Source organism: Oryza glaberrima, chromosome 3 (genome assembly GCF_000147395.1).
Source record: "Oryza glaberrima chromosome 3, OglaRS2, whole genome shotgun sequence".
Lineage (NCBI taxonomy): Eukaryota > Viridiplantae > Streptophyta > Magnoliopsida > Poales > Poaceae > Oryza > Oryza glaberrima.
In genome coordinates this window covers 11,882,259-11,906,015 of record NC_068328.1, presented here as the reverse complement: position 1 = coordinate 11,906,015, position 23,757 = coordinate 11,882,259, and the positions used below count along the sequence as shown (strand labels likewise).

Here is a 23,757-nt window from a genome sequence, read left to right as displayed (position 1 = left end):
CTGTAGCACGGACTCCAAGACGCAGTGTGTCTATGACGGGTGGGACTAGATATTAATAGTGTAGTATGTAACTATTGTATGAATAAGCTATTAGATTGGCTATAGATGAATTGGAGTTAGTAGTTGACTATACTATTGAACTTGCTCTTAGCCATTAGGTTTGTCCAGGCTTAGAAAAATTTTCGGCTCCGTCACTGAGGGATGAGAATTCCTGTGGCGTACTACGCGCGTTAAGTTTTTCTTTGGTACGAACGCACAGGCAGGCACAGCCGCCAGCTCGCGGCTCGCACACGGCAAACGGCGGCGGCGCGGCGGCTGGCTAGCTAGCTAGACGAGTCCCGCACGGCAGGCAGGCCGGGAGGAAAACCTTTGCTAACTCCAGTCGTTCGGTGCTCTTGTCGCGGGAGGAAAACGCCCGAACGAACGAACAGTACTACGACAGTACGACGTGTCGATCGACGTTCCGGGGCCAGAAAGCAACCGGGGGGGGGGGGGGGGGGGGGGGTGCCGGCCGCGCGGCCGAAGAAGAAAGCGAGGCAGCACGCGCAGCGTCAGGCCGGGTCGGGGTCGTCATCCTCGATCCGCTACGTCACGCCAACCCCCTCTGCGGATGCGGGCGCGCGCCCTCGGCGCCGCGCCGTGCGGGGGGGTTCACGCGATCGTCGCGAACGCGAACGCGAGCGGGCGGAAAGGCGGATGCGCGGTTTTGGTATACCGTCCCTTTTCTTTTTCTCGCGCGATCGATTCATAACAACCGTCCTAGTACGTGCGTGCGTGCAGCTGGGCTTTGGCACGTATCGGGCACGAAACACTGCGTGACGCTGCTACGTACCCCCGCCGGCCGCGAGAGAGGAAAGGCGGTTGGCCGCGAGAGAGCTGATGGGAGCGGATATGGGCATATTGGCCGGGCAGTGGCGGAGCGAGCTGATGGGAGCGGATATGGGCATATTGGCCGGGCGGTGCCGGCGTGGGACGCGTCGGTTGCAGACTTGCTGGGGTTACATTGCCTACATGCTCGGCTCTGCTCCCGCATCAGCAAATTATGCCGTCTGTATGGCTTGTTTGGCGTGGAGATATTTTTTATCTGCAAAATCTACAGTGCTACTAATACGTGAGAAAAGGTCAGGTGCTGCTAGTACAGCTACGTGAGAAAAGATCCAGTTGTTACTGTGCACACAATGCATGTCTACTTTTTTTAAGGACCCCTTTGAATCGTAGGAATGAAAAAACAGAGGAATAGGAAAAACACAGGATTCTGACAGAAATACAATTGTAAAACAGAGGATTGCAAAACACAGGAAAAACATAGGAATGGCCGTTTGATTGGATCACAGGAAAAACGCAGGAATCAGATGTGACAGATAGACTCAGAGGAAATGTTCCAAGAGGTTAGACCTCTTGCTAACTTTCCTCCAAAATGTGCATATGATTACCCATTCCATAGGAATTTTAAAGGATTGGATAGGATTCAATCCTTTGTTTCAAAGGCTTTCATAGGATTTTTTTCCATAGGATTGAAATCCTCCAAAATTCCTATATTTTTCCTACAAATCAAAGGGGCCCTTAATATAATTTTCTCTCAAATTACTTATCCGATCTACAATCTAATTACACCATTATGTTCGTTGCAATTAAATCTTTACAACAAGATCTTACATGATTATATTACGATGAAAAAATGTTTATATTTATAAATTACTTTTATTATATACGTAAGTTACTTTTAGATTTGACTAAATTACTTCTATACATTCATAATGCTTGCTCTAAGTTGATTATTTTTATTATTTTTTTTAGTTAATTCTATATTTTGTGGACTTTATAAATTTCTCTACACTTTACTTGCGGATTTACTCTACATAGTTTCTTATTTCAGCTCACTCACAATATAATTATTTCTACTAAAGAGAGTTACTCCTCCCGTTTCATAATGTAAGTCATTTTAGCATTGTCTATATTCATATAGATGTTAATGAATTTAGATATAGTTCTAAATTAAATTAAAGTTACTTTCTTTTTGTTATAAGTTACTTCTATAATATATGTAAATTACTTTTAAGCTTTACTGAATTTACTTTTATATGTCTAAGAAGTAACTTAGTGAAATCTAGAAGTAATTTAGACATATCGTAAAAGTAATTTATAATTTTTCATAAAAATGTAATCATGTGAGATCTTGTTGTAAATATTTAATTGTTACGAACACAACGGTGTAATCGGATTATAAATCGGATGAGTAATTTAAGAGAAACTTCTCTAAGAAGAAAAACAAATATATAGATATTGAGTGTACTACTAGCTATTTTTTTTGGAAAGAAAGGTGTCTCTCTTTAGCACTATCCAGCTAGCACTCTCGGTATAGTTGTGTCCTTTTTTATCCTATCAAAAGTTTGGTTGTGTAAAAATCTTGGTAAGTTTTGATACTAATAAATTGATACTAGTATGGAATTTAGAGCGAAACTCCTAATGGGCGATCGGGTCTCCCCCTCTCCTCCACCTGGTTTCCTTTTTTGGCACCACATTACTTTCCTATTTTAGTAAATTTATGCACCTAAAGTTTGTACACCTCAAGTTTATACATCTAAAGTTTACAGATCCAAAGTTTATAAATCAAAAGTTTATATATCCGATTCAAATTTGAATTTGAATTCAAATATATTTTTTATATAGTATTTCTATACATCTAAAGTTTATACACCTAAAGTTTATAGACCCAAAGTTTATAAGTCAAATGTTTACATACCCGATTCAAATTTAAATTTGAATTATATCCGATTCAAATTTGAATTTGAATTCAAATATTTTTTTATATAGTATTTCTATACATCTAAAGTTTATAGACCTAAAGTTTATAAGTCAAACGTTTACATATCCGATTCAAATTTGAATTTGAATTCAAATATTTTTTATATATAGTATTTATATACATCTAAAGTTTATAGACCCAAAGATTATAAGTCAAAAGTTTACATACCCATATCAAATTTGAATTTGAATTTAAATATTTTTTATATATAATATTTCTATAAATAATTTTTTCCAACTTTATTTTTTTTAAAAAAAAAATTTATAGTGTAGTACAAAGAGAAAAAGGGGAGGAGGAAGGGTGGAGAGGAGTGCAATAGGGGATGGGGAACGATCGCTCCAAGCGATCGATCGTCCGTTAGCCACACCCAATTTAGAGCCGTGTTGACAAAATTATCCCCAACCCAAACAATATCCCGTAGATTAATTCTTTCGTGAAAGAAAATCTAGAACCTTTAAATACGATCGCAGCCATTATTCAGAAGTACTACTCCCTTAGGCCAATTGCCTAGGTGAAGTTGTTCTCATGGGAATCATTTTCTATACCTACGGAAATCAAACTGATTATGTAAATTCCCTCTCAAATGAACCATTAGCTATCATGGCTTCGTCTGCATATGTCCTTATCCTCCTTGGAATTCTTAATGAATCCATCATGCCGATATATCCAAGCAATAAAAACGACAAGATATGTCACGATAGTACTCAGTACTAGACGACCATATACCCTGTATTGTCAACTAACATACGGACTGCTCCTTCCAAATTCCAATCAACAAAAGGAGGTCGTTTTGGCCTGCATGCCCGAGTACAGCGAACAGTGGGCGTTTATTTTGTCCATGGCAATTTGGCCACTGGCTTCTATCCCTATGGCCTTGTTGACCACGTTAGCATGCTGTTAATTAATGACAGTTAATGATAGCATTTTGGGGTGAGATTATACGGAATGCCTGAAGTTAATTCCAAGATTATACGGTACCAGCGCGTGAATTAAATAGAGAAAATCCTTACATAAAGTTACAAATAGTATTTCTTATTTGTCATTTAATATAAGGTAATATCGATTAATCCCTTATATGCTACCGGATGAAATTTTTCCGCCCATTCAAGTAGTGTATTGCCGTCCACAAATGCCACAATTGTAAACATGTTCCTACAGGGTACTAAATACTCCTTTCATCTCAAAATATAAGACACAGCAACTTTTTTCTTCATGACTTATATTTACGTACATGCATGCATACATTAACTTGCATCTCATTTTCTCCTCTAAATTTCCTTTGTTCTACATCATCTACTATTAAACCCTAATCATATTACTTGCATACATCGAGGTGATCCAACTGAGAAGGTGATTAAATTTTTTCTTGATTTTTACGTTAGTAGTGGTTGTACCTAAGAGTAAGTTTAATAATATAGCCAACTATCAGCTCAAAAAAATTGAAACATCATATATATATAGCTAATCTAATAGCCAACTAGCTAGTTGTAGATATATATTGCATCATTAATATTTAATCCATCCATCTCTCTCACATACTAATAACAATTTATTGGAGTCTGTGTTACGGTTGCTATAAATCTATAGCTCGGTTTTCTTCTCTCCTCTCCTCTATATAAGTACAAATATAATGTGACAATTTGTATAACCCTTTATATCATTGTATATATTGTACTCGCTCTAATGGAAGGGGTACATCATGCAGAGTGGTAAACGATTCTTCTTCCTTCAGTAATTACGTGTCCTCCAACGATTTATAAGTAACAGGTATATCACGCTAGACACAAATCTCGATTATATATGTACCGGTGTTGTAGTTTCTTATGCTACAACAACAATGTTATAAAATTCAAGCTCCGCCGATTTGATAGTAGATTTTATCCGGTACGTAGGAGTTACAGTGATCATTTACACAAGCTAGGACATGGCTAAAACAGGATCAGTTCCTGCCAGGATAATTAAGAACATTTTTAATGCCCTTTCTTTAAATGATCAGTTCCTGTCACGAGAAATGAACAATTGGACCTGTAATTTTTTTCTCTCCAGAACCTCTCCACAGACTCCGCTTCGTATGCGATTTACGTGATCTGAATTTTAAACAATAATAGCTATTTGATACCTCGTGCTTTGCTGTGGTAAATGTGAATAAATACATGTTATACATTATGTAAATGATATATGTATATGTTTAAATAATGTGAAAATAGTGTAACGATAATGATTCAACATTACTTACATATTGAGTTCTAAAATATGTTATATTTTTATGATATTTAAAATACTCTAGATAATAATTGTCAGTGAGCGAGGATGTGATACATTTGCATGGGATTTAAATACTCTAGATAATAAAATTGCTAGTGGGTGATGATGTGACATATTTACACGTTAAGTTTTAGAAATTAGTGGACATCAATGTTACACTAAGATAGGATAACAGCGGAAAGATGGTTTATGTTAGCGGAGAGCCAACAAAGCTTTGGATTAGGCATTAACTAGAAAAACCGCGTGGCAAACGCCCACGCATGGTAAAGTGAACCCAGCTCATTCGACTTTAGTGGAGTAACTAATTAGGGCCTCTTTACTTGAAAGAAAAATATAGGAACTTTTATTCTGTATAGAAACAATAAATTTTTCTATAGGAAATTTTTCTTTATGATTCTTTGAACCAAAGGATTATTGAAAACTATTGAATCTTATCGAATTTCTAAGGAATGCCCAAATTCATATAAGTTTTGGAGTATTTTTAACATGAGGTCCAATATCATGCGAAGTCTCTTATGAGTTTATCTCTCTCATCTAATTCTTGCATTTTTCGTACGGTCCAATCAAATGATTATTTCATATATTTTTTATGTGTTTTATAATTCTTTGTTTTGCGCTTGATTTTTTTCAGAATTCTATGTTTTTCCTATTCATCCTTCAATCTTCGTTTCAAAGTAGCCCTTACAAGACATATATAGGTTGCATTTGACCGAGGGAGAAAAGAGAAAGGGACAATTTTGTTTGTACAATTGTACCCCTACTTTGATGTCCAATACCGATTGTACCCTACATTTTAGGGTTGTTGTTTTTTGCCCTATTTTTTTAAACGAATGAGGCGTTTACCCCTGTTTTTGATAGAAGTGAGTGGGATTAGACTTAATGCGGTAAAGAATTAGAGAAAGAAAGAGATAACGATTTTTTAAATTATTGATCGACCCTTTTACCCCTAGAAAATATCCAAGTATCGCTTGGTGTCCCTCCAGGCTTAGGCACTTGGCATCGACTCTTCCCTTCCTGAACCCGAATCCCCGTTGTGAAACAGTGGCGGCAGTGTCCGTGGGCCGCCAGGCAATAGGGACAACCCGAGCAAGTGCAGGCCACCCAACCCAGTTGCAGCGTGTTGGAGGGGCTAGGCATTGAGCAAGAGGCCGTGGTAGAGAGGAGGACAATGGCAGCTGCTGTAGCTCAGCGTAGGGAGGAGGCGCGGCTGCTCGACGTGTCAAGGAGGCGACGGGGAGGAGGACAACAGGTCAACGGCGGCGGCGGTGGCTCGATGAGAGGAGGAGGCGACAGCGGCGGCTTAGTGTGGGGAGGAGGGGGCGGCGGCTCGGTGAGAAGAGGCAACAACGATGGAGGCAATTCGTGAGAGGAGGCGACGACGATAGCTTGGCACAGGTAGGCAATAGATTTGCTTGACTTGTCTGTCTTTTTTTTTCAAGATGTCAAATTTTGAAGCAAATTTTTGTTGATATTTATGTTAAAACTATCATATTGGTAAAAGTTTATCGAATTTGCAAGCTTCATGTGCTAAATGTGGGCAAATTCTCAATCATGAACAAAAACAGGGGAAGTTTGCAACATGAGTAAGGGTATTGAATGCTTTCTCGCTAAAGATTTAACATCGTTAATCTGTCCATCAAAAGTAGGGGCAAAATTTATCTTTATTTCAAAAAACCATGGGAAAAACAAAACCCTAAAATGCTGGGCAACATCAATATTAAACATCAAAGTAGGGGCAAGAATGAAATTGCCCCCAAAGAGAAAAGAGAAAATTCGATCCATAGCATAGGAAAGAAGTCGGTACCAAAAAATAGCACACAAATTTTTCGCTTTCGGTGAGAAGCATAGGCCACCGTTTTTCCTTCGTCCCGTAGCACTTCCGTCGGATTCATCCATCCAGTGAAGTGTTTTGCTGTTAGTCAACAGATAGAAAGACCAAATTGCCCTTCTTCTATCTGTATAGCAAGGCCCACTCAATTTGTCCTGCGCTGGTATCACTACTTGAGGTGAAGAGAAAGAGGAAAGGTGACGGCGACGGCGGCGGCGGTGCCGGCGGCGGCGAGCAGAGGGGAGACGGCGACTGCTAGCGGCTGGCAGCTATATCGCGGCTGCATGCTCAAGGCTCTCTCACGGTATGTGCAATGACGAATTTGTGGTTGGGTTTTTGACTGGGGCAACCTAGATCTGAGGAAATGTTCTTTGTTTGTTTTTTGTGGTTTCTGAAGCAGGAATGTGTTTTTGTTAGACTCTTTTTGATAGACTGTTTAGATGGTTGCTCCAGACGACATCCCTCTTTGGTAAGATTGTTCTACAACTAAATCACAAATCACATTGTTCTTTGAAATAGGGGTTAGGAATGTGTGTGCTAACTATACGAATCAATCTTGCTATGGCAGGGTTGATCCCTTTTCGGCATATCGGGTATGCATAACTATGCAATCATATACTCGAAAGGGTGATGTCGAAGTGGTTTGCGATGGGAAGGAATGGGACATAGTTGTTGATGGAGATAAATTCAACTTGATTGCGCTTACTGATGAGATTAAAGAACATTTTGAATGGGGAACCAATCAAAAAGCTAGCATGTTATATCTTGATAGTACAGGACAATACCTTCCACTGACTAGTGATGCTGCGCTGAGAAGTCTGGTAGATTCAAATTTTCTATTTCGCGAAATTAGTGTTTTGGTTAGGGTGGAGGATATTGTTGAGGTTGCTGATGCCAATGGCAATGGCAATGCCAATTGCAATGGTGGTGATGGCCCTGGTGGTGATGGCAGTGGTGGTGATGGCTCTGGTGCTGATGTCAATGGTGGTGATGGCAATGATGGTGATGGCAGTGGTGCTGATGGAGATGGCAATGTAGTTGTAGGTGAGAAAGAGATGCAACAAAAAGCATCTAGTAAATGGCAAGCTATGTTTTGGGATGATACTCCTATTAGTAATCCTGAAGATCCTGAAGATGAACCAATTGGGGTGAATGAAGAACATTTATATGGAGTTGTATATCTTGAATCTCAGAAGGAAGGGACTAGTGGAAAGAAGACAGATAAAGAGGGGTCAAGTGGGAATGAAGTAGCTACTCAGGATGTTCCAAATGATTTTGACCCGCAGCATGTCCCTGAAGAGGAAGTACCTGTTGATGAGATTGGCAATGTTGTGCCCTTGTTTGTGCACAACAGGGAGAATCCTACATTTGTTGTAGATGCAACATTCCCAAATGGAGAGGCTTTTAAACTTGCAATGAGACAGTTTGCAATAAAAGGAGAATTTGAGGTCGATGTTAGCCATAGTAATAGGGCTAGGTATATTGCAAAGTGCGCTAAAACAAAAGACTGCACATGGAGGATATATGCGAGGAAAGAGACCAAATCTAGTGTTTGGAAGGTTATTTGACTCTTTTTCTTGTTATTGCATATCATTTTTGATCTTTTTATTATAATATTGGCAACTCATCCTACTTTTGTTATGCATTGCAGATCAGTCGCTTAAGTGAGATTCATACTTGTGCTACTACAAGCAAGCTGAGTGGAAAGATGGCATCCTCAGGATGGATTGCAGATAGGGCTAAGGATATAATGACCACAGAGCCTAACATTGGCCCCAAGGCACTTCAAAATAGGTTGGAGAAGAAATATAATGTAACTCTCAGGTATGGCAGAACTTGGGAAGGCCTCCAAAAGGCAAAGGATGACATCCATGGATCATGGGAGGCTAGCTTTCAGCTTCTGTGGAGTTTTAAGGCTGAGGTAGAAAGATCAATGCCAGGTAGCATTGTTGACATCGATGTGAATGCAATGGGGGAAAAGGTTTTCTTTAGGAGGATATTTGTTGCATTAAAACCCTGCATTGATGGATTTCTACTAGGATGCAGACCATATCTAGGTTGTGATTCTAGTTTTCTGACTGGGAAATATACAGGGCAAATAGCAGCAGCAGTTGGAGTTGATGGTCACAATTGGCTTTTTCCAGTGGCATATGCAATTTTTGACAAGGAAAACTATGAAAATTGGGAATGGTTCATGCAAAGGTTGAAACAAGCAGTAGGTACTCGAGATGGATTGGTCATACATACTGATGCATGCAAGGGATTGCAAACAACAATTAGTGATGTTTTTGGTCAAACAGTGGAATATAGGGAATGTTTTCGACATCTCATGTTGAACTTCAGTAAAAAATTCAGGGGTGAAGTATTTGATTCCAATATGTGGCCTGCAGCATGGACCTTTTCACTCTACAAGTACCAAGAGTACATGGATCAGATTAAAGAAGCATGCCCTGCTGCTTATGAGTACCTAGCAGTCCACCATCCACATGCATGGACAAGAAGCAAGTTTTTAGAAGCATGCAAGATTGAGTATGTGTGTAATAATCTTGCAGAATCATTCAATGCATGGATAAGTGATATAAAAGGCTTGCCTATTATTAACCTAGTAAATAAGCTCAGACAAATGATAATGAAGCAGATGTCAAGGAGAAAAAGAGTTGAAGAAGGCTTAACAGGTAAAATTCTTCCTAGTATTGTTAGAGCTCTAAATGCCAAGAGTAGAGGACTAAACTATGAAATTGCAAGAAGTGGTCTTACTGATGCAGAGGTGACAGTTTTTGATATGAAAACCAAAAAACACAACACTTATGGTGTTTTTCTAGAAAAGTGGGAATGCACTTGTCGACAGTGGCAAATTTCTGGCAAGCCATGCACACATGCAATTGCTTTCATTTGTTCCATCAGAGGAGCTAGTTTGGAAGATTATGTTGGGGAATTTTTCTCTGTAGATAGGTTCAAGTTAGCATATGCAAGTTCCATTGTACCCATGTCAGACAAGACCCAATGGCCAAAAGTTGACATAGGGTTCACAATGTTGCCACCAAAGCTTGGAAGATCAGCAGGAAGACCTCAGAAAAATCGTGTGCCAAATAGTGCTGAAGGGAAAGGAAATGGCAAGCGCAAAAGGTGCTCCAGATGTCAAGGATTTGGCCATCAAGCTAGAACTTGCAAGGAACCTGAGTGGGTAGACCCATCTGATCTTGCATCTGCTCCAGCACCCCCCAAAAGAAAGAAAAGGTCTAGTTTTCCTGCTTCTCCTTCTAATATCTTAATCTGCATTTTTTGTACTGCTAACAATTTTTTGGTTCTCTTTCAGGAAGACCAAACCTGCAGTGGTAGTTGTCTCAAAGCCCCAGACAAGGTCTAAGTCCAGATGTGATGCCTCATCTTCTTCCCAGCCACTGCCTACATCCCCTTCACATCCTGCTGGAGTAGTTTCTACATCTCAGCCGCCTACAAGGACAACTCCCAGGCTAGCAAAGACAAAAGCAAGGACAGCTGGTGTTAGGCCAAAATGAACCAAAATACTACCTGTTAATCTATGGACCTGTATCTCTCTATGGATCTGTTAATGTATTCTGTATCTCTCTATGGACCATGGACCATGGACCATGTAAACTCTATGTTTGTATGCACCTGTTAATCTATCCTATTATGTGTGGACATGTTTGGTAGAACAAATGTGCTCAAAATCTGATTCTTAAGTATTCATGTTTTATTCTTGTCACACTATGCAAGTGCATAAACATACAAAAGTACTATCTTGTCACATAATTATCATCATTTCATTAAGATTAGAATAATTATCATCACATAATCTCCATTAATTCAAGTGCATAAACATACAAAAGTACTAACTTGTCACATACATCAGAGATCACAACTAACATCCAGATTACAGCAGAGCTCACAGAAAGCTCTTTGCCACCACTACAGCAATCATACCTAAAAGTACAGCACCAAAAACAACAATGCCAAATGCTGCAATCTTCGAATAGAGAGTTTGCTGCTTCACTTCGGACCTCATCATCAATACAACATCTATAAGCTTCTTCTTTGAACCTAGGTCTTCAACTTCATCCTCTTCATAACTATCTCCCTTGATTTCTTCCCTCTCTTCCCTACTAGCATCTCCATTCAGCAATCCATGATCGATAAGGTACTTCTGGTAGCATTCTTCCCAATACCAAAAATCGCATGGGGCATTCCTCTACAAATTTGACCCATTCATCACCTTATTAGGCACAATACAGGTGCAAACAACAAAAATAAATCACAACAAATTTGTACTTTACCTCTGTGCGGTTTGAACACTTGTAGTACACTCGATTTGGGTTCTTCTTGCTGCGGGACACATACTGAACAATTTGCTCTCCACAATCCGGACAATACACCAATGTCAACGATGAGGAGGGGGTAAAACGAATCTGACCAGTGGAAGAGGATGATGCATGACGAGGACGGCGGAGCATTGATCCCTCAACATGTGAGCCACGAACAGTTGAGCTACCGGAAGCCGCCATTGCCAACAAGAACTAGGGTTAGGGTTTGCTGAACAGAAAATGAAGAGAATGAACGGGAAAGAGCAAGGAAATGGGGAATAAGGGAGAAGAGACGAAGGGCAAATGAGTCCAACGATATTTTTCTCCACTCCCATCTAACGCCGTTACCTCACAATGCGACGGAAGTGCTACGGGACGAAGAAAAAACGGTGGCCTGTGCTTCTCGCCGAAAGCGAAAAATTTGTGTGCTATTTTTTGGTACCGATTTCTTTCCTGTGCTATGGATCGAATTTTCTCAAGAGAAAAGGTTCTATGATTTTCGTAGAGGAAAACACATGAAAGAAATAATATAAATCACATGAATACGGATACAAAATAAGGAAACACAAGAACTGTAAAAGGATGGATGTTTGCAACATAGGAATTTTAGTGGGTGATTTGATTACATCCTATTAATCCTCTTTTAGTCCCTAACCAAAGTATGTATCATTACATCTTTAATCCTCAATATCCGGTGGTAGGAGGAAGCAATAGCTGCCTGAGCTTTGCCAGCCGTACGGCGGCAACGTGAGAAATCACATAGCCTGCTGTGCCCCCATGGACCTAATTGCTCAATCAATAGAAACTTTTGGACGACCTTCTCGATAACCGTTGCACACGCACACACACGAGCGTTTCACGCTGCGCGCGCGCAAGCAGGATCGACCCGTGTCCCGCGAAACTGGTGTTGCCACGTGGCACAATTCTTCTTTCAATTTTTTGCATGGAATTCGTATTATAAAATAAGATGCCCAACATTTTTACCACCGCCGAGTCGCCTACTCACACACTAGACTTTGCTCGCTAATTTTTTTCCTATCGTCCTGGTAATCAAACAACCTATCTGGCAAACCGCATTATGTGTTAAACCACACTGAAGTAGTTTTCCAGTTTACAGATCGGTTTTCCTCGTGGAAACGGGGAACAAAGAAAAACTGAAATGGGCCACCAAATCCAGCCACCACATGTGAGCCATGTCTCCTAAGGCCCACGAAAGCCTCTCTAAGTTTCACATTCCCGTCCCTGATCCCGTGGTGTGTTTGGTTGCATGCATATACTTCTAGCATGAGTGGATGAGATTTCGTTTAGTTGCATGAGTATTTTTGCATGTTGTTACGTATAGGTATTTTTTGCTAGTCAAGTTTTATTATTTTACTCGACAATAGTTGTAAACAATTCATCATATACAATGAATAATATGGGCGTTCAAATCCACTTAGCATTCTTTACATAAAACACCCAGAGTCTGTTCAGATTGTAGCCAAAATAAACCTTACAAAGTTTTGGCAATGCTAAAATTTTGGCAAGATGACAATATTGTCAAAATTTTGACAGGATTTCTTATATATTGACCAAATTTAGCAACAAACTAAACGTAGATATTTTTTGATAATTTTGAAAAAAAATAGCATGGTTGAAAATGACATCAAATGAACAAGCCCCCAATTTCAGGGGTTCACGCCACATTTGCCACAAAGACGTGTGTTTCTGCGAAATTTGCTCCAATTAAAAAGTCGAAAAATGGGCAGCGCCCCTGTGCTGACCTTTCCCAAGTCCTCCTGCCGCCGCAGCGCCGCGGAGGAAGAAAGTAGAAACTGCTTCCCCCTCCTCTTCCCCTCTTCTCGCGGGAATCTCCCCGTCTCCGCCGCGAAACCATGGAAGCTGCCGCCGGCGCCGGATTGGCGGAGGCAGCGAACGGCGGGATCGAGAGCTCGGCCGCCGACCCCTCCACCTCCGGCACCGCCTCGCGGCTCTCCGTCCACCGGATCGCCGGCGGCGGGAAAGGTATACTCGTCCAACCCCCCGAACTTCCTCCTCTCGTGCTAGAATTCGGTAGCCTGTTGCTTGAGCCGTGTGGTTGGATGCACGAATCGGATTTTAGCCTTGGTGGGGGAATGGGATACGTCAGGTCGTTCAGCTCCCTTACGAAGTCTAGACCATTTCTGTGTTTTTCAGTACTAGCAGCTGGATTGATCAGGGTGGTTCTTTAGTTTCTGGGTCTCTTATGATGTTAGAAACTGGAAGAAGCCTGTTCTGGCTAGAGGTGCTTGCGGCTGCGGGGTTCGATTGTGCGTTATGATATCGGAGCCTAAATTTCATCTTTAGACGGGAATGCTGAAGGGCCTGCTGTTTCGGACAATTGGGTTGGAAATTTAGTTTACTTTGAGTAACTCAATCAGGCTTAAAACTGGGAATTTCTGTGATGCTACCCAATCGGACTAAAAATATGGGCCAAAACTAATATCTAAAGTAATGATTACACATTTTGATACTTCGTTGCTCCAATGTGTTAGTTTTATGGGTTAATTGGATCCATGCCACTACAAATATGCCAAATTAGAAAAATGCCACTACTATTCACGATATCGGTTGGGTGCCACTGCAATTTTGGGAAATTAGATCCATGCCACTCCGTCGCGTTTTCCATCCACTCCCCGTTGACGCCGTCTCTCCGCGTTGCGCCTGGCTCCGCCTTTCCGTGTCACCTGAGATGGACGGCTAGTACTTCCCCGACGTGCGCCGTGGGACGCGTGGGCAGAACTCATGTTGTGGCGGCGGTGCACCGTGGGCGGAGGATGAGGAGCATGAGCTCACCTCGCCTCAGGCCAGCGGCGGCAGTGGTGGCGGTAGCAGGCCGGCGTTGAGGTACCTCCGGCCAATCGACACCGTGCTCGGTGGCCACGGCTTCATTTAGTTCCCGCCGCTCGAGAGCCCGTCGGCGGCCACGGCGCTCTCGTCTACTCCGAGCACTGGCTGTGACCAGCTGTGCTTCGACGACGCCGCCGCCGCCGACGCCTCGGCAGCCGACAGTCTCGCCTACTACTCCGCCGCCGCCTTCCCTGCGTTTGCTCTCATCGTAGGCCGTGACCGACGCGTGCAGCGAGGATAGAGACCAGGGGCAGCCGGGAACGGACAGAGCAACCAGCGCCGGCTACCAGCTAGCTGGCTCACGGCGGAGCATGCCACTGTTTAGGAAGCACGGAAGCTCGACAAAGCCGACAGCGTGACGGGAGCTCGATGAAGCTGGGCCACGCGCGGGAGCTTGAGGAGGATGGCAGCGGGTCGGGATCTCGATGAGGCCAGGCCAAGCGTAGGAGCTATGGGTCGGGACTCGGGACCTCAACGTCGTTATGGCGCAGCACGGGAGCTCGACCCGGCGGACTGATTTGTTCTTGCCCACTCCATATGTTAGCAGCGTGATGGAGATGGCGGAGACAAAGCCTAATCAAGATCGATGAATACTCCGTCCTGCTCGTGGTGAATAAACTGATTCACTTCTTGCATTCATGGCGATGGTGAATTTGGTGATGATTACAGGGGGTCCGAGCTGCCGCAGCGAGCGTCGCCGTGGGCACCACCGTACAGTCGTCGACCGGAGCAGCCCCAAGCTCGCCGACCGCCACTCGCCTGCTACTACTCCGCCTCCGCCGCCACGACTGTACTCGCCACTTGCCTACTACTACTACTACTATTACGACGCCTCAGCAGTGACGACGACCTGTGGAGCTTCGCGCGGTCGGCGGCGGCGCCGCCGCCATCAGCCCCCGTCTTCCTATCCCACACGGCGACGACAGAGTCCAGACCCCGGGCCCCGGCCACCACCGCCTTTGATCTTCGCGATGGCGTCATGGATGGCGAGGCTGACCTCCGTCGAGTGGAGCAGCGGCGGCGGCGTCGTCGTCCACGCACGAGAAAATGCGAAGTGGCGTCGCGGAGAGACGTCGTCAACGGGGAGTGGAAGGAAAAAGTGACGGAGTGGCATGGATTTAATTTCTCAAAATTGTAGTGGCACCCAACCGATATCGTGAATAGTAGTGGCATTTTTCTAATTTAGCATATTTGTAGTGGCATGGATCCAATTAACCCTAGTTTTATAGATAGCTGGTTGGGCCAAAACTAATACTCTAAAGTAATGATTACACATTTTGATACTTCGTTGCTCCAATGTGTTAGTTTTATAGATAGCTGGTTGAAGAGCTTGGGTTTGCATCCGATGGACGGGACTGCAAATTCAGTTACTCTGATACTTCATTGATGATAGCCAAATTAAGTTCCTATGATACTTATTGATGATAACCAGTTAAATATGCCTCTTGTATATCTTCTGCGTGTAATTAATGCTTAACTTGAAGGGAATTATGCACAATGTAATATGATTCTATGGTTTCGCTACCTTTTATATCTTTTAGATGAAATATCATTTGCATGCTCCAGCTTTACAAGAAAGCTCGCGAAGGGATACCTTTTATATCTTGCTGGCCATCAACTTGCCTTATTCACGCTTCATGATGTAATTCCTATCTTACAGCTGCTGATATCATCTTATGGAAGCGTGGACGTGTTACAATTGGTGTTATATTTGGCGCTACAATGGCATGGTGGCTGTTTGAGAAATCTGGACTGTCCTTCTTGACAGTTTGCTCTGATGTACTGCTCATTTTGATTGTTGTGCAGTTCATACGGATTAAAGTAGCTGGATTGCTAAATAAGTAAGCCATCTACATCCGACCTTTGATGGATCCTTCCTTTCATGTTATTTAAAAATTGGATCGGGGGTGTGTATCAGTGTTTTTATCTCCTGTTAATTATTTGTAGGCAACCTAGGCCACTACCTGAGTTAGTTTTATCAGAGGAAATGGTTAGCAATGCTGCAGCTTCATTCCGTGTTAAAGTCAACAACATGCTGATGATCGCACATGACATTACTCTTGGCAAGGACTTTCGACTCTTTTTCCAGGTTAGCTAATTCATTTGCAGTATTTCTCTCTGTTGATTATATGAAATTCATGTGGATTTTGAGAAGGAAAATTCTTGACAGGTTGTGTTGCTCCTATGGCTGTTATCTGTTATTGGCAATTTCTGCTCGTCTATTACTCTTGCTTACTTTGGTATGTTCTGTATGCATAATGTATTTTGAACTCACTTTACAAGCATACAGCATCAGCTGCTCACATATCTATCTGAAGTTCATGCTAATTTTGCAATGTATCGTGTCAGGAACCATTGCTTTGGTCACAATACCTGCATTATACAGTAAGAACCAGGAGCAAGTTGATAGGTATGCTGGGATGGTCCACAGGAACATATCAAGGCATTACAAGATTGTCGACGAAAATGTGATGAGCAGGCTACCAAGAAGCTTTATCAGAGATAAAGAGGATTGATTTGTTTAGAAGCTGTGATAGTAGTCATGCCACTATATCCACACCCAAGTGTGTGTGTTTTCTACACTTGTATTTCTATGCCGTAGATCGTGCAAATTAGGAATTTAGGGCAAAAGCTGGAGTATGCTGTAGATGCCACTGCAATGTGCTACTATTCTAACTCTTGAGCAATAAGGTTCGAAACAAAAAAAAATATTTTGCTTGTCCTAGTGCTTTTTGTCCATTTCTTCAACAAACTGGATACAAAATTGTCCAAAGGTACCCAGTGTTCGTCATGAAATGAAATGAAAAGTTTGATGTCAATTGCCATACGCTGGTAACTTGTTCATACTTCGGTACTTACTTCCTATATATTCCACTGGTATGACATAGTAACATATGAGCTTGTACAGCGATGTGAATATTGAATTTGGATATACATGGCTTGTTTGGATTGCTGCCATTTTGAGCCTTAACAAGGAAAAGAAATGGCAAGTCAAAATTTTGGCATTGCCCAAAATTCGGCAAAAAGTGTAGTGTTTGGGTTGTGGCCAAAATTATGATAATGTTACTTGTGATGTATTGTTTGCCCTTTCCAAAATATTAGCAACACTAATTTTTGGCAACAAACCAAATGCATGCCCATTCCGTTGCCCTTGCTTTTTGTGTGTGTGTGTGCGTGTGTGCGTGTGTGTGTGTGTGGGGGGGGGGGGGGGGGGGTGTTCTTTGGGCTGTAAACCAAGCAGACCCACAGTAACGTAATACCAGCTTATATCATGTCATCAAGTCTGAATTGACACAATGAATGAGAATGAACATTCTATGGCCGTGACTACTCAGGCACCTTGATTGAATCATTTAGCTCGTGCACATGAACGAGATGTTGGAATGTCTTCGACAGTTAACAGTTCAAAACGCCCCAGGTTAGATGTAACATTCTAAGTCGAACAATAAGACATGGTTATTGGTTTTCGAGTACAAGTATGTTAATTAGCATAATTCAGAGATGAAACCTTTATTTTGATAAATATGCCATTCAGGGCATATCCATTCACCACTAAGCAACTCATACTGTCATACAGATACAGGTTTTATCATGGCCAACCGGCTCTAGTGCTCATATTAACGACGGCAACTACGGCACGGTCGGCACCAGACTTACACCAGGAAGTAAGCCCCATCACAGTTCACAATTCATTTCTCAAATTGTGACAGAAATTCCTTGGCAGTCTCACGCCAGATATCATAGAGCTCATCAGAAAACAGAACAAAGTGTACCTGCAGGAAAAATTCATACCAACAGTGATTCAAATGTTTAATTGAGGTAATAACGACTAATAGAGGTAATAACAACTACGGTGAAAAAACTATGAAGATGATCAAAACACCTTTAATATTGGACTTGATTACAAATTCAAAACCACAACAACTTCATACTGAAAAGTGAAAAGTGATAACTTAGAAAACAGGACCACTGCTAACCTCCTTAATATCATTAGAAAATTGTTGTGCAGTAGAAACAGCAATCTTCGATGCTTCCTTTGGAGGATAACTGCATTGAGTTAAGTCATGAAGATATTGACAAATCAAATGACGCATAGGACTTACACAATGACTAGGTAAGTCAAAGGAAAATGCCAATAGCACATACCGATAAACACCACAAGAAATTGCAGGGAATGCAATGTATTGAATACCATTCTGTTTAGCGAGCTTCAAGCTATTTCTGCAGTTAGCACATCAATCGGAACAGTTATTTCACTGATTTTGCAGGCAACCACAAATTTTCTTGTAATACTATACAATTTAGAAAGGACGACTAACGTGTAGGCATTATTTAAGGAGACCTCAGGTTGCTTGTCCATATCATATATGGGCCCAACAGTGTGTATCACGCGGGAAACAGGAAGCTTGAATGCTCTGTTCACATTCAACATACAGGTAATGATATAGAGATATGTTGTGTTCAGAAGATGGCATTCTGATGCCATCAGTCAGATTGATTAAGGGAAAGGCACTAACGGAGTAATCCTAGCTTCTCCAGTGGGGCAGCGAACTCCAGATTTGACCTCTGGAACTTTACGGCATGCCTCTACGAGTTCAGGTCCAGCAGCTCGATGTATAGCTACAATGAGAATTTTAAGTTTGTATGAGATAGTCAATCGGTGATGAGATAAATGATAGCTCACTAGTAGCTGCATTCAATCACCTCCATCTACACCTCCACCTCCTAGCATTCGCTCATTAGCAGCATTAACCTGAGAAATAAGAATAACTGTCATCTTCTTCATCGTCATACTCAGATAGTCAGAGTTAGAGATTATTGCTTTAACAATTTTGCAAATATTTTCTAGAAAAAATGAAGATTAGAGAAAGTCAAACACAAAACAGCATCCTGCATACTGTCGCACTGTAGCACAAATGACACACCATGGATCCAAGAAACAGAATAACCAGAGAGTGATGCAAATTCATGCGGATATAACACTAGAATTGTGTCTGACAACTAACATCCCATTACTCGCGACCCAGAATTCGTTTCTTGAATTGTCACACTGACTTCCTAGATAAAACGGCAAAAGCACACAACCCTGAGTGGTCGTGATTCTCGTAAAACACGCGCGGATTTGATATCCCGGGCGAGTTTCAGCTCACCAGAACAGTCTCCTAGCATGGCTCGAACCTAGACACGAATGTGTGGCCACGCGCACTAATCCCACCAAATCCACACGAGCAGCATCAGATTCGAACCACTCCTTCGCCGGGAACACAAGCATCGGCAAGGATCGAGGAAGGGAACGAATTAACAAGGAAGGAAGGAAGGAGGGACGTACGATGGCGTCGGTGGCGCCGTCGACGGACCAGAGGGTGATGTCGCCCTTGTGCAGCTTGAGCGCGCCCGCGCCCGCATCCGCCGACAGACGGAACGCCTCGCCGCCGCCGAGCCCCGGCGCCGCCGCCATGGCGAACGATGCCCTCGTCGCGCCGCTGCTCGGTGGCCGCCGCCGCCGCTTGGGGAGGAGTGGGAGAGGGAGTGGGAGCCGCGACGGCGTGAGGAAAATTCTAGCGGCCGCACGCGACATTTCGTCGGGTCGTGGCTCTCCGTTGTCTGTCTCCTCAACTAGCCGAGGCCCACAAGTGGGCTGGGCTGGGTTGGGCCTTTCGTTAGGCCCACATAGAAATTGTTCTTCCTCGTAGTTTTTCTTTTTTTTGAAATATAAGTCCACTTATCATCGAGTTTAATCGGCATCCCTAAACTGCAGTACCAGGAATCTTGAACCCTCCAACTTGTAAAACCGGGTTAAATTTGATCCTGCAATAGCATAGATGGTTGGTTTCGCTGACTAGGCGTTTACGTGGCAAAAACAAAAATAGACCCTACATGTCATCCTCATTCTCCTCCCTCTTATCTCTCCCTCCTCTCTATCTCCCTCCCCCCTCCCCCTCTCTATCTCTCCCCCTTGTTCCTGGAGCTCGATGCATCGAGCGCACCGGTAGGTGAGGGTTGGCCAGGAGCGGTGACGAGGAAGCAGCTAAGGGCAAGGAGGTCCGGTGGCATGGTGGGCCTACCATGCCGCCAGCTGAAGCCGAACAATAAAAAGAACGGGCAATGGCCATATTGGACTGACGGCGGCCAAAATGAAGTTGGGGCTGCTGAATCGGAGGAGTCGTGACCATCATCTAGGCTGGACCCTCCTCTCTCACCTTTTCCAACAAACAAAGTGAGCGTCTTAGCGGAAGGCAGTGGACCTCACCGACGCCGCCTTCTCCTTCGACCTCATTAGCTTGTCGTCTCTACCGAGCTGTCAAGGAGCGACAAAGAGGTGCTAGGCCAGGTCGTTACCACTGATGCGACGCGGAGCATGCCCCGCTGGTGGAGGCATAGCAAGAGTCAATGGGCGAGCCGGGTAGCATGAGCGCATTGGGACGAGAAGTAGGACACGGGGACAACACCACCGCTCAATCTCGTGTTCCACTGCCACCGCTACGGCGCCTCCTCCCATTCCTCGCGGCTCCTCCCCACTCTTGACATGACCGGGTGGTGGCAGTGAACCCACCCCCAACAGTGGAGAGGAGCTTACCCTAGCGTCGCAAGACCGCAGGAGCACTCGAGGCAGAGTTGCTGGGCCATCGGATTCTCTCCTCCTCCATCGCCATAGACAACAGCGACCCCATCCTCTCCAGCTGCCCTCCCGTGGACGGCTGGTGAGCTCGAGCTTGCCGTCTCACTCGTGTCCCTTCTTTTCTCCTCCTCCACCGCGGACCTCCTAAGCCCCCTCATCGCCGACCTCCCACTGTCGCTGACATCTCCACTGTCACTGTCGCCTCCCACGAATGGCTCACAGGCCACCACCTCTCTCCCCGCTTGCAAGCTCTTGAGGAAGAAGGGTAGAGGTGGAGAGATGGGGAAGAGAGGGGAGATGTGGGTAGATGCGGAAGTCCACTTACATGTGGGCCTTGTATGCTTTTTTAATTTTCTTTTTTCTGTCCAGGGTGCCATGTTAGCCAAAACAACCATTCATACTATCATGGGATTTGATTTGAATGATTTTGTCAAGATGGGAGGTGAAGATTTCTAGTATTATGATTTAGATATTACAATTAAACTCGACGAAGAGATAAGGAATAGCAACTAGACTTATTCTAAGATTTTTCGGCCGAATGTTCTCCCTCATAGTTCATTCCTTCATTCCCTTATTCTTGAAGAAAAACTAAAATATTTATGTAATAAAAACCTCACAAGGTTTATATCGGAATTTTTTAATAAAAAAAGTTTGTTTTTGGATTTAACAAAATTCCCAAAACAAATGCATAAGTTAATATGACAGTCAACAAAATCTCAGGAGGTTGGAAATTGAGGGAGAAGGCATTAAGAGCATGGATGCAATAACTCCTCCCTCTATTTTAAAATATAATCATTTACAGGGCACTTTACGGGGATTAAGTTGAAGGTGAAAATTAAATAGGCGATGGTTGTGATCAGTTGAGATAAGCAAGGGCTTGTTTGGATTAGAGCTAACTTCTATCATACCAAAATTTTGGCAACTCTAATAGTATAGTATGGATGTTTGGTATGATGTCAAATTTTGTCACAGAAGAAGTTATACTTAAAAGTTTAGTAGTGCTAAATTCATGTTAAAAAGCTTTTTTTCGATTAGCGACATATTTCTGATCACGCTGAATTCATATTAAAAGCTCATTTACGTTTACGTAATAATCGTAGGCATCAGGATTTGAACCTTGATAGGTGCAGTTATATATCCACGACTTCACACCACACCATGACACCATCCGTGCTTCCAATATTTCGAATGGATAAAAATTGATTTCAAACCAAACTAAGGTCAATCCCAGCAAAATTTTGGCTGAACCACTCCAAGCAAAAGAGCAGTTAGCAGAATTTTGGAGCAGAATTTGGGGGCAGAAACACGGGCCGTTAGCAGATTGCCCCCTTTTGTCTTAGGTTACAAACAAAAACATCCCAGTTGTAGCATAGACAGTTCCGGTTTGGCTTTCTCTCAACAAATAAATTGGGTTTGGCGACCAAAGGAGAACTGCTCCTGCCATGGCTGCCGCCGCGCATGCACTGGCCTCGGGCGTCGGCCGTCGCATGTCGCCACCGTGAAAGCGATCATTTTCTTTCATTTTCCTGGGCTTAGTTTGGGTAAAATTAAAAAGGGTCAACCAACGTGGTAGCCGAGCGTACGGCGCGCGACACTATACGTGAAAGCAACCGAGCGAGCGGCGGGGTGTCGACCGTGCCCCTCGCCGTACGTACCATCAGAATCCGAGACGACCACCGTTATTGAGGTTGCATTAACGTGTACTCGCTCCTCCAGTTTCATTTTAATTGACGTTTTGAACAATAACACGGTCTACAAAATAAATCTTTTGATCTTATTTTTCTATTATAATATATATAATAAATAAATACATGTTTACTTTTATTATATATATATTGTTATAGTTCCTTTAAACTTTAAACTAAATATTTTTAAAGTTATTGATGGTCAAAGTTATAAAAGTTTGACCTTAATCTTATATAAAACGTCAATTAATATAGAACCGAAGGAGTAACTAGTCTAGCGAAAGAAGACACACGTGGGCATATCATACTGCAGCCACCCCACCCGCCCTGTCATTGGATTTTGGATCCCTCTCTCTGCGTCATTTTTCCTTGTGGAGTATCAAAAAATTGCTGCAGGTTTTTTTAGTCAAAAACTTTTAAGATGTAACTATAATATACACATAAACTTGTAGACTTGTAGAGTAATTACATTGTAACTATATTGTACCACCGATATAACATATATTAAACTTGCATTCAACTATATATATATGGTTTGGTAATTAGTTAGCACTAGGATTTTACACGTAACATATGTAAAAAAAATTTTATCTAGTATTTTTTTCCCTTCATGCACAAATCTCGAGGTGATCCAATGATCGCAAATCTAAAGGTATTGGAGGCAAAAAAAAACTTGCGAAAATTTTCTAGCAAATCCATTTCTTTGTTACAGATGACCATATCAATACTTAGCCAAAGCAAAAAATTTAAATTTAGAAACCTAATTATAACATTGATTTTGGATTTTTTCCATAAACAAATACAGATATAAAAGTTTTACCTTTAAATTATAAACTCTGAAACCTGCACAACCTATTAGTGCCGCCAGGTATTTTCTCCGATCGTGAAAAGAATTCAGAGTTGTAATAGGTTTTAAATTTGTAGTTGTTGTACTAAAAAGGAAGAGATAAGATTGTTGCAAACTTGCAATCATGCATGAAACATGACAATTGGCAATGCCATTCTCAGAAGAGCAATCATATTTTCGAAGTAATAATTGTTCTTATCCCTGCCCTATGCATGTAGATATCTCAATTTCCTGGCTCACGTTGCATGGGTAGCTAGCTCCCCAATCATCGATCAGACTGAAAACGAGCAGTGACTGGCGGCTACTTGTCAGTTGTCACCTATGTGCACCGAACATGCATGGTTCAACACTGCCACTGCAATTTACTCCTACATCTACATTGAGGGGGCAAAAAAATTGACAATTGTAACTAGGTATTGTTCTCTTGTGATCATTGATCAAAATTCATTGAACCGGATGGCAATCGTTACTGGCCATTGTTCTCCTGTCGTCAGAATTCAATGAACCTGTGCAAGAA

The 23,757-nt window shown here is 42.6% G+C and overlaps 2 protein-coding genes across 2 annotated transcripts; one reads left to right on the top strand and one right to left on the bottom strand.

The window, feature by feature from the left end:
- Positions 1–12,974: 12,974 nt before the first annotated feature.
- Positions 12,975–16,916, top strand: LOC127765168 (reticulon-like protein B16). The gene is made up of 5 exons (XM_052290013.1): positions 12,975–13,225; positions 15,750–15,930; positions 16,037–16,178; positions 16,260–16,329; positions 16,439–16,916. Exons 1-5 carry the CDS (start codon positions 13,096–13,098, stop codon positions 16,603–16,605), a joined length of 690 nt encoding a protein of 229 aa, XP_052145973.1. The 5' UTR covers positions 12,975–13,095; the 3' UTR covers positions 16,606–16,916.
- Positions 16,917–17,508: 592 nt separating this feature from the next.
- Positions 17,509–19,667, bottom strand: LOC127765810 (uncharacterized). The gene is made up of 7 exons (XM_052290771.1): positions 19,419–19,667; positions 18,794–18,842; positions 18,607–18,709; positions 18,409–18,504; positions 18,236–18,310; positions 18,067–18,136; positions 17,509–17,862 (listed from the first exon to the last, which is right to left on the bottom strand). Exons 1-7 carry the CDS (start codon positions 19,665–19,667, stop codon positions 17,779–17,781), a joined length of 726 nt encoding a protein of 241 aa, XP_052146731.1. The 3' UTR covers positions 17,509–17,778.
- Between the last annotated feature and the right edge of the window lie 4,090 nt (positions 19,668–23,757).

Excerpts from the sequence above, each read along its gene's own strand:
- LOC127765810 (XM_052290771.1), bottom strand. The coding sequence starts at position 19,667 with ATGTCGCGTGCGGCCGCTAGAATTTTCCTCACGCCGTCGCGGCTCCCA. Across the intron at positions 18,843-19,418 it reads ACGGCGCCACCGACGCCATC|GTTAATGCTGCTAATGAGCG; the intron begins GTACGTCCCTCC and ends CTTATTTCTCAG. Across the intron at positions 18,137-18,235 it reads ATTTCTTGTGGTGTTTATCG|TTATCCTCCAAAGGAAGCAT; the intron begins GTATGTGCTATT and ends AACTCAATGCAG.
- LOC127765168 (XM_052290013.1), top strand. The coding sequence starts at position 13,096 with ATGGAAGCTGCCGCCGGCGCCGGATTGGCGGAGGCAGCGAACGGCGGG. Across the intron at positions 15,931-16,036 it reads GTAGCTGGATTGCTAAATAA|GCAACCTAGGCCACTACCTG; the intron begins GTAAGCCATCTA and ends AATTATTTGTAG. Across the intron at positions 16,330-16,438 it reads TATTACTCTTGCTTACTTTG|GAACCATTGCTTTGGTCACA; the intron begins GTATGTTCTGTA and ends GTATCGTGTCAG.